Source organism: Vicia villosa, linkage group LG5 (assembly GCF_029867415.1).
Source record: "Vicia villosa cultivar HV-30 ecotype Madison, WI linkage group LG5, Vvil1.0, whole genome shotgun sequence".
Classification (NCBI taxonomy): Eukaryota; Viridiplantae; Streptophyta; class Magnoliopsida; order Fabales; family Fabaceae; genus Vicia; species Vicia villosa.
Window position 1 is genome coordinate 118,714,253 of NC_081184.1, and position 11,609 is coordinate 118,725,861.

The window sequence follows — 11,609 nt, forward strand, 5'->3', positions numbered from 1 at the left end:
CTAAGAAGAAATCTGTGGAAGCATCTTTAAACCGCATTAAAAATTATTGAATTATGGTATTTTAGGTGATTTGAGTACAAGTACTAACCTGTACAAACAGACAAGAGAGAGAGTGAACTTAGCCTTTCTAATTTGAAAAAGTGGATTATTTGGATAAAAAAAATCTATATTGTTTGTTTTATCTATCTACTGTTTTTTTATTGTTACTTTTTTTATTGCAAAAGAGATTTTCTTTAAAAAAATGATTAAAGGTAAAATATTTAACTAGTAATAAAAAATAAAAAATCGAAAACGTTGGAAGGTTATGATCCACACAATCTGATGAAGCGAAATCACCCGCGAAACCGTTATTGTGATTCGGGATAAGGCAGATAGATACACAAACACACAGATAGCTAGAAACACAATTCGAGTTCGTTCCAATGGCGACTCTGCAATTCACATTCACCGATTCATCTACTCTATGCAGACCGTTATTATCTCAATTACCTTCTAAATCTATTCATTCTCGAACTCGAAGCTTCGTCGTCAAAGCTTCCTCCGAACTCTCCAGAACGAGGAGACAGTTCATCGCGGAAACCACGGCTATATCGGTGTTGGTACCTTCTCAGTTGGTGAAAGCTGAAGAAACTCTTTCGGAGTGGGAAAGAGTTTATCTACCTATCGATCCTGGTGTTGTCCTTCTGGATATCGCTTTTGTGCCTGAAGACCCTAACCATGGTAATTCTTGTTTCATTCTTTTTACTTTTTTTGTGTTTGGTTTAACTTCAGAGTTGATTATTTCATTTAAAAGTGATTTTAGTTTAAATGCATTATGAGTTTGATTATTGTTACTTAATATTGATTATCTATGAAGCACGGACACTCCGAAAAAGACGCTGGCACTGACACGAGGACACTTGTAATTATTTGAAAAAATAAATAAATTATAGGTAATCACAAGTGTCGGTGCAAGTGTGTGATACCGACACGGACACACATTTTTTCAGAGGTGTCGGTGCTACATAGTTGATTATGCATGTATTGTTAGACTGAGTTAACTTAGGGAAGAGCTTATGTAAACAACACGACATATCCATTCGCTCTTTTTAGCTTATTTTCATAAGTTATTATGGATATCTTATATGATATAATTTGACTTTAATTTATTTTTGTTATAGAAATAGTATATACTTAAGTTCTTAAATGGCAATCTCACTTGTGCTATAAATGTTCAATATGTGTGTTTGGATTGGTGAGGAACATAATTGATTTTCATAGAATTGAGTTTGGTAGAAGTGATTTTGATTGAGTTGAGTTTGGTAGAATTGAGTTTAGCATAATTGATTTATGTTTGGATACATTTATGTAAAAGTGAGGTGAACAACAAATTTCAGTGTAAAAATTACGTTTAAACTTATAAGCTACTAATTCTAGTTTAAGTAGGATCAATTCTGAAAGCATAATCAATTCTACTCACTATAGCGGATATACATGGCAGTTTTTGTGCTCAGCGTAATGGTAAATATTGGCTGCTATTGTGGGTTTTTCCGCCATAATCCGCAATAATGATGCCGCAAAGCGGCCGGTATGGCGGGATTTTGGCTCTCCGCCATCAACAACACTGATTCTACTTTAGAAGAACTAAACACTTCAAAATCACTCCAGAATCAATTCTATACCTATAGAATTGATTTTGTCTCTTCCAAAAGCCAAATCAGACATACTATAATTTTTTATCCAAAAAGAACCTAGAATGATAAAACTAGTTTTTGTATTGGATTGGAAAGATTGCACTAATTTTTCCATCAATTTTGTTTCTAACGTAGAAGGATGCAAACATACATACAATCACTTTATTTTAAACTTGATTATAACGAAATTGAATTTTACATAATTTGATCTTTTCAAAATCACGTTTATGAAATGCTTGTATACTTGGTCTGTTTTTGTTGTTTGAAGTTGTATTGTAAAATGGAAACGGTGTTGGTGTGCTAGGTTTTCTCCTGGGGACGAGACAAACCCTTTTGGAGACTAAAGATGGAGGAAACACTTGGGCTCCACGATCTATTCCATCTGCAGAAGATGAAGATTTTAACTATAGGTTTAATTCTATCAGCTTCAAAGGGAAAGAAGGATGGATAGTGGGAAAACCTGCAATTCTGCTCTACACTTCTGATGCTGGAGATAGTTGGGAAAGGATACCACTCAGTGCTGAGCTTCCAGGCGATATGGTATACATGCATCATCCAAATACAATACAGTAGTAAATTTACACTAATTTTGCATCAAACCTGCTTTCAGATTCAAAAATCTAAACATAAATCACATAAATCAAATGCTCACATAAGTTGTTAAATATGTAGGTATACATAAAGGCGACTGATGACAAGGGTGCGGAGATGGTGACTGATGAAGGTGCAATATATGTTACTGCAAATAGAGGATACAATTGGAAGGCTGCTGTTCAGGAATCAGTTTCGGCTACGCTTAATAGGTGAGTTTCCGAGAGACAAAAAACCAAACTTTGTTTGATGTAACTGTCTGAGAATGCAGAATGTATGTGTATGGATGAATGCATAATACTACTTAAGAAATGCAACTATTTTAAATTAGGAAGTGAACTTAGCCAACATTTTGATTGAAGAAAACTCTATTCTATGCTGGAGATTAGAAATACGGAAAGTCCAGCGTTAATACTTTTGGAAATTGGATGGTTTTTATGATGCTATTAAAGAACAAATTCAACTTTTTATCTATATGTTACAAAATCTCCTTAGACGGTCTATCTTTCACAATTTTCAATACTGCAAATATTGTATTTTGGTTTTATACATCAAGACATTTATCTAGCTATGTTGCCTCTTCAGAACAGTTTCTAGTGGTATTAGTGGTGCAAGTTATTACACTGGAACTTTCAATACTGTCAATCGATCTCCCGATGGAAGGTATGTTGCAGTCTCAAGTCGTGGCAACTTCTACTTGACCTGGGAGCCTGGTCAGGTGAGGCTTTTACTTCAATGACGCCTTTTGCTTTTATTTGCTTGGTAGCTTTACTTTTAGATTGGAGTTTCGATTATTTTTAAGCATTTAACTAAATTTAACTCATCAATAGGAAAATTTGTAGCAGCAATTCCTATAAACTGAGCTGGTAGTACAGTACTACAGTTTATATGCAGTTGCCAAACTAATGAAAGTTGCTAACTGTGGCCTATTTAAATATACAGGAATACAGAATACTATTACATCATTATTTTAAAATAAAACATAATAGTTTGATGCATTAAAAATTTTCTTGGGAGTATTATTAACATTGAATCTCTTTGATAAGGAGTCGATATGAACTATATTTTAGCATGATGCAGACCCAGGAATTTTCCTGTATACCCACCACTTTAAGAAAATATTTTTGTTTGTTTTTATCTAAATATGATGTCATAGGATAGACCTCCTGAAGAAAAAAAGTCTACCAACAGACAAAAATATAAGAGATCCTCACTTTTCCTTTTTGCACTGTTGAAATATATACTTTCTTCCTCAATGCATCATAATGCCTTAGCCTGTACTTGTTGTAATATATGTCTTTAATGTACAAGTATTTTCCTTGTGGTAGATGAGTTTTCCATTTAGCCATAGATGTTTGGTTGATATTTCTTCTTCACTAATAGTAATAGTGCTTAACTACATGTTTATGTAATTTTCAGGCGTACTGGCAGCCACATAACAGAGCAGTTGCTAGAAGAATCCAAAACATGGGATGGAGAGCTGATGGAGGCCTGTGGCTTCTTGTCCGTGGAGGTGGTCTGTATCTCAGCAAGGGCACGGGGGTACTTAATACTGATAATTTCATTCTAGTGTACCAATATGATACTAGCAGTCTTCCTTTTCACTCCTTTTCTTCTAGATAATCTTCTTTTTCTTATGTGGTCTTCCTTTTCACTCATTTCAAGTCTTTCTGGATAATTTTTGCTTGTCTTTTATTCAATATTAGTTTTGTTAACGAAAGGTATTTTATTGTTACAGATAACTGAAGAATTTGAGGAAGTTCCTGTTCAAAGCCGGGGGTTTGGCATTCTTGATGTTGGATATCGTTCAACGGTAAAGTTTTACTGCATTCATAGTGATTCCAATTTGCTAAATTACACTGCTTCTTTGTTGAATGAACAAATTCTTGCTTGTATCAGTCTTAAAATAAATTAAGCATTCGCAATATGACTATTTCCTCTGCAGTTCTTTCAATATTATTAGTTTCAAATTTTGCGGAAAATGGTGAAAACAACTTTATATATAAAATTTGCAAAATTATGCATACAGGATGAGGCTTGGGCAGCAGGTGGGAGCGGTGTTCTCTTGAGAACTAATAACGGTGGCAAGTCATGGATTCGTGACAAAGCTGCTGACAATATTGCTGCAAACTTATACGCAGTAAAGTGAGTACAACTATTACTAGACTCCAGTTTTATATAATTGTTCTTAATTATGAGTGTACACTTCGAAATCACAAATTACTTGGTAGAGCTCATGCCCCAACCAAACCAAGTTCCTCGTGTTGATATATCCTCCACTTATATTGTTCCATATGTGCTTGTGATACTTCTTTCCTATTCGCAAAATATGCAAAAAGAATCGACCAATAATATTTTGTAGAATATAAATTATACAATAGTGTGTGACTGATGAGGCTTAAGATATCTTCCACATCTGTTCCCATTTGTCCCTTTCTCCTTTTATACACACATGCCTCGCTCTTTAGGCCCAATACCACTACTTTCCTTTTCTTCTTTCCCCTTCCTATAAACATGCACCATAAACCTATCAGATGCAATTATAGAAAATAATACTTTACCTGTTATGTTGTTAGCACGGATGAAAAACTTTCCACAATATAAATTAAGTTCACAGGAGCGTGAAGGTTAGAGTTGAGTTTGTAAAACTTGTATGATAAAATCTTGTAAATGATTAATGATCTACTTGCTGCAGGTTCATTGATGACAAAAAGGGATTTGTATTGGGAAATGATGGTGTCTTGCTTCGCTACCTTGGATAGAGCTTTAATTCAACAAGGTAATAACAGTTTCCTGTTTCTAGCTAACATAAGCCATCTTTTAATGTACTAGTTCCAGCTGCATCATGTAACTGTGTATAGTTTAATAATTGGTAGGATTCATCTCATACAATTAAATCAAAAGTAGGGTGAAAGCCCAAGTTAGAATATTGGTTTAAGGTGATCTTATGGTGTTAATTTTTTATTGAAATATGGAATTTTCAGGTTTGTCAACTCAATTACAATTTTGTAGCAGATTAAATATCCATGCTTAGTACTATTCATTACGGTGAAGAGAGCTCTTGAATCAAATCAGTTCCTTGACGTGATGCTGAAAAATGTGAGAAGATGTGAAACATTCTTCACTACTATGAATATATTATGCCGATTTAACATTGTAATTGCCATACTACTATTACATTTAAATGCAAAGTGCTATATATATGTTGTAATGTTGAAGCCGAGTGCTTAGCTTCAACAACCAGTAATTCAAAAATAACAGAGAAAGCTAAGATGATTCCAAATTAACTTCAAGACTCTAAGTAACACGTGGCTTATGGTAGAACTTGCGTCTACACGGACAATGAAAAGGGAGTGATCAAATTAAAATGAAAATGCACAAATTAACATATAGACACAACATTAAACATGAATAAAACGTGAATAATATGGCAACGAAACGATCACACTAATACACTTATTTACTCACATTTCATAAATTAATATTGACACAAATTGATTTACATTTACATTTATATAATTGTCAGCAACACTCTCTTTTTAACACTTTCTTAAACACTCACACTTTCTTAAACACTCATTGTCTTATTGGTGTTAAAACATGTGTGAGTTCATCATTTTGGAAATTGGTCTCACATAAAGTGGTAGGACCTGTACATATTTCAAATAATAAAAGAATGAGTGTTTAAGACCATTTACAATGAGGTTGTTGAAAAAATTATTAAATAGATGAATGATTGTAATGAGGTGTTGGATGGAGTATTGAAGGTGAAGTGGAGTGGATTAATTAGTGTTAAATGAGGAGCAGGGGCAAATAAAACACTTAGTAAAACTATTGGGTGGAAGAGAATAAAAAGAAAATAAGAATATGAAATAAAAGTTGTGGGGTAGGATGTTGAGTTTTATTAAACAAAATTATTGTAGTGAGTAAAAATTGAATGGATGTTGAATTATTAGGTGGAAGAGAGAAGATGGTGTGAAATGTAAAAAGTGAAAAAGAATTGTATTGAATAAGTAAATTATTGTACATGGTATAAGAGAGAGTTGAAAAGAATTGTTTTTATCATTTGTCTGGTTCCTTTTTTCCTAGTTCTGCTAGGGTTTGGTCTATCTTCTCCCACTGAGAAGTCTTGATCTCTTTCTTTTCCTGGAATTTGGTCTGATCTACCGTTTGACTGGCTAGTATGACAAGTCCTAACATCAACGATTTATCGCTTCAAGAGGAGGACGAATACGGTGGGTTTTGTTTTGATGTGGAGGATGAGAGTGAAGAGGTTGGTGATCTACGATTGTGCCTTGTTGGGAGATTTTTGTGTGATAAACCGATACATGTGATGTATATGAAGAAAAGAGTGGCGGATATGTGGCGTCCGGTTAAGGGGGTAACCATCAAGAAAGCTTTTGAAGGGCTATTTTTGTTTCAATTCTTTCACAAGTTAGACATGGAGGCGGCACTGAAAGGCGGGCCGTGGACTTTTGGAAGTCACTTATTAATCATTGATAGAGTTCAAATTGGGGTTCAGCTGGAGAACATTCCCCTGTTCCATGTTGAGTTTTGGATTCAGATTCACAATCTTCCGACGGGTCTGATGTTGGAGAAGGTCGGCAAAACAATTGCAAACTTTATCGGTACTTTTGTGGAATACGACAAAAATAACAACTCTAGCTTTTGGCGGCAGTATATGTGGTTGCGAGTAAAAGTTGACGTCCGACAACCATTAAAGAAGAATACCAGAGTTACGAATAAGGGTGGTGAGTGATGTATAGTCAATTTTATGTACGAAATTTTGGGTCTCTTTTGTTTCGTATGTGGAGTTTTGGGACACTCTGAACAAAGGTGCGATGTTCGATTCGATATGGATGAGGATAATGGTAGTAGGGGATGATCTACTGATCTTAGGGCGGATAATAGAAGAGTTGTTAATGGTGCTACTTCAAAATGGTTGAAAGAAGAAGGTGTTGGAACTGTTGATACGATGCAGAATTCTGGGAGAATGCATGGAGCGCGTGAGGGTGACGTACAGGAGAGTGCAACTGGGTCCAAAATTCCCACTGATAGGGCCCCACACGAATTGATGGTGCGTGATGATCTAGGCATTAGTTTTCGTGCCAACTCAGGTGGTGTGTTACACAATCAAATCCACTCATCAAAGCCCATTATTAGCATTCAAGTGCAAGATAATGGCCTCACAAATCAATCCTTCATTGCCGAAGGAATATTCGGTGACAACCAGAAAAACCAATCATTGGCCTTTAATGGCATTGTTCCCCCATCTCTCATACCAGTTTCGTCCCCACCTACGTGGCTACCAAATACCAACCTTTTTCTAGGAGACAATCATATCGGCCCCCACTTACTCTCTCAGCCAATAGAAAACCAGAAAAACCCTCCCATGCATAATACTAAAAACCGAAACTCTCCTATCCACACCATCAGCACGCAAAACTTAACCTTATCACAAAACCGAACCACCATAAAACCAAACTATAAAAGCCTTTCACAAACTCATAAACCAAATGCTTTACATACCAAACCCCATACATTCAAACCAAAAAATACCAGCTCCAAACCTGCTACCAGTAGCCATGTTAAGCAACATACCCTCTCTACCTTTCACCCTGATAAAACCCCAAATATGTGTGCTACTCAATCTTCTTTGTCCACTGCTAAGGAAGATGTTTACGTTGACGGGCAATTGGAGAGAAAGCGACGTAGGGAACAACCTTCAGGCAGCTCTGTTGAAAGTGTCGACACAACTGAGTCATTTTTATCGGCAGGTTCTGGCAGCCAGGACTGCCGGGACAAATGAAGATCCTAAGCTGGAATTGTCGGGGCTTGAGCAACCCGCATGCAATTCCGAACCTGCGTCAGCTCACTCAGAAGCATCACCCTGATGTTTTGTTTCTCTCTGAAACATTGTCGAAAAAACAGAAGCTTGAGAGTGTCCGTGTTACTTTAAAGTTTGACTCTTGTTTAACCGTTGACGTTATCGGAAGAAACGGAGGTTTGGCGGTGTTGTGGAAAGATACAGTTAAGTGCAATATTGTGAACTTTTCTAGAAATTTTATTAACTTAGTTGTGCAAGATGAAGTGAAGGAGGATTGGCGTCTTACTTGTTATTATGGTTTTCCGGAGAGACACCGACGAAGTGATGCATGGAATATGTTGCGAGAGCTGCGTGATTTGTCTAATGCCCCTTGGTGTGTTATCGGTGACTTCAATGATCTTCTTTCACAACAAGATAAGATTGGCCTTCATCCTCACATGAATTGGCTGTGTGTTGGTTTTCGTGAAGCAGTTACCGATTGCAATCTCTTGGATCTCCCGTTAGAAGTCCATCAATTTACTTGGAGCAAAAGCCGAGGGTCTGAGCATGCTATTGAGGAGCGCTTGGACCGGGGCCTCGTCTCTCAAGATTGGCTGGATATTTTCCCATAGGCTAAATTGTTTAACTTGCTGGCTTCACATTCAGATCATAGCCCCATTCTGCTGCAATGTGAACCAGCCCAACCGTCATGCCGCAAGAATTATTCTTTCAGGTTCGAAAACGCGTGGCTGAAGGAAGATGAGTTGAATGATATTGTTAGTAAAGGGTGGAAACTTGATGAACATGGTGGAGTCCTGAATCGTATTAGTAATTGTGCGGCGGAACTTTCGAAGTGGAATAAGCTAAAGTTCTCTCAGCAGCATAAAGATCTTAATCTTCATTTGGCAGCCATGGAAGCCGCACGGTTATCTCATAATGATGATGCGGCAAGGAGGTTTATCGATGCGCAGAGGGAATACAATAAAATTTTGATCCGCGAGGAGATGTTCTGGAAACAGCGGGCTAAAATGCATTGGCTTCGGTATGGCGACTCGAACTCTAAGTTCTTCCACAGGTCCGTTACGGCTCGTAGGAATTTTAAAAGAATTGATATTTTGGTGGATGAGGCAGGGGTAGCGGCCAATAGTCAGGAAGAGTTGTGTGGAATAGCTAAATCCTATTTTGTTCATTTGTTTGAAGCCAGACATGGTAATTATGAACCGGTGCTGAAGTGTATCCATCCGGTTATATATCATAATGATAATGTCATGTTGTTGTCTCATGTTACCAAGGCTGAAATTTATGAGTCTCTTATCCAGATGCATCCGGACAAATCCCCTGGTCCCGACGGATTCAATCTGGCTTTTTACCAACATTTTTGGGATCTTTGTGGTGATGATATCTTCATGGCAGCTTCTTTATGGCTAAACAGAGTTTTTTTCCCGCCAGAGCTAAATGAAACTAATATTTTCCTTATCCCCAAGTGTGTTAAACCGAACAACATGAAAGATCTTCGTCCTATATCTCTTTGTAATGTAGTGTACAATCTGGTTGCCAAATTGCTAGCCAATAGGTTAAAACTTGTGTTAAATAAATGTGTTTCGGAGGAGCAGTCGGCGTTTGTTGAAGGTCGGTCCATTCTTGATAATGCATTGGTTGCAACGTAAATTATTCATGCCTTGAAAAGAAAGACAAGTGGTAACACTGCCCATTTGGCTTTAAAGATTGATATTAGCAAAGCTTACGATATAGTGGATTGGGGATTCCTTCGTGCTATTCTTCTTAGATTGGGCTTTGATGAGAGATGGACCCATTGGCTTATGATGTGTGTGACTTCGGTGCATTATTCTGTTCTTGTTAATTCGGATATGGTTGGACCAATTATTCCAGGAAGAGGTCTGAGGCAAGGAGATCCCCTCTCTCCATACCTGTTCATCCTCGTCTCTGAAGGGCTTTCTGCTCTTATTAGAGGCGCTGTTTCTCGGGGAGACCTTCATGGAGCACATATTTGCAGGGGGCACCCAGTGTGTCCCACTTGCTTTTTGCTGACGATTGTTTTTTATTTTGCAGGGCAAATCTGGTGGAGGTGACAAACCTCATGAATATTCTTAATACTTATACTGAGGCGACAGGTCAGGAGATCAACCTGTCTAAGTCTGAAGTGTTTTTTAGCCGTAATTTAAGTGGTCCGGCCCAGGAGGATCTATCCAGATTGATGGGGGTGAAACATGTTTTGGGCACAGGAATGTACTTGGGGTTACCTTCGATGATCGGTAGAAGTAAGAAGGCAGTGTTTTCATTTATCAAAGGTAGAATTTGGAAACGAATCAATACTTGGAGTGGTAGATCTTTGTCAAGAGCATGGAAAGAGGTTATGATTAAATCAGTTCTCCAGTCGATATCGGCCTATATTATGAATGTATATTTAATTCTGGATGGGGTGGTGAATGATATCGAGAGAATGCTTAATTCGTTTTGGTGGGGGGGTGGCCGTAACAACAAAGGTATTAGGTGGTTGGCTTGGGATAGGATGACTAGCTCAAAAAGTGAAAGAGGTATGGGATTTAGGGATTTTAAAGCTTTTAACATGGCTATGGTTGCAAAGCAAGGTTGGAATATTGTATCGAAACCAGACTCTCTTGTGGCTAGAATCTTCAAAGCAAGGTACTTTCCTAAATCCTCTTATCTTGATTCCAAGGTTGGTAACAACCCGAGTTATGCTTGGCGGAGTTTGTGGAAGGCTAAGGAAGTCCTACAAAATTGGTAGTCGGTGGAGTATTGGTAGTGGGAGTAGTATAAAGGTGATGTATGATCCGTGGATCCGGGAGAAAGGTGGGTGGTGGGTAAACGGTCCGCAAGTTCAAAATGTGTATAACCTCTTTGTTAAGGATCTTATGCTTCCAAACATTAAGTAGTGGGATATTATTAAGGTAAAACAAATTTTTGACAAGGAAGGGGCTAAAGCCATTCTTAGAGTTCCCTTAGTGGAGGATGTAGTGAACGATAGGTTGATTTGGCACGAGGAGAAGAATGGGGAGTATAGTGTTAAATCGGGTTATAAACTTTGGAAAGGGTTCCATAGTAGTACTCGGCACCACGGTATGGAGAGTAGGTGGAAGAATATTTGGAGTATTTACGCGCCACCAAGAGCTAAGCATTTACTTTGGAGAATTTGTAAAGGATGCCTCCCAACGCGCTCAAAGCTACAACAACATCATGTTCAGTGCCCGTCTTTATGCCCTTGATGTGAGGTAGATGATGAAGATGAGTGGCATGTGTTTTTCAGATGTTTTTGCACTCTTCAAATTTGGCGGGCAGCAGGTTTGTCTTCTATAATAGATCATCGGTTACATACTTTTCAAGATGCTAAGTCCCTTATTTTTGATGTGTGTATCCGTGAGGATCATAGGGATGAGGGTAGATTTGTTGTTTTGTTGGAGGTTCTTTGGAGAAGTAGGAATAATGTGGTTTGGCAAGATACTCGGGATGATGCTATGAGGATTGGTTTACAGGCCTACCATAATGGGTATGATTGGTTC

General features: G+C 37.7%; 1 protein-coding gene across 1 annotated transcript; it reads left to right on the top strand.

Moving 5' to 3' along the window:
* Positions 1-310: 310 nt before the first annotated feature.
* LOC131602212 (photosystem II stability/assembly factor HCF136, chloroplastic-like) lies at positions 311-5,551 on the top strand. Its single transcript, XM_058874257.1, has 9 exons — positions 311-720; positions 1,978-2,213; positions 2,346-2,476; positions 2,850-2,982; positions 3,684-3,806; positions 4,003-4,077; positions 4,294-4,409; positions 4,960-5,043; positions 5,249-5,551. The coding sequence occupies exons 1-8, from the start codon at positions 423-425 to the stop codon at positions 5,024-5,026; spliced, it is 1,179 nt and encodes a 392-aa protein (XP_058730240.1). The 5' UTR covers positions 311-422; the 3' UTR covers positions 5,027-5,043; positions 5,249-5,551.
* Positions 5,552-11,609: the final 6,058 nt, after the last annotated feature.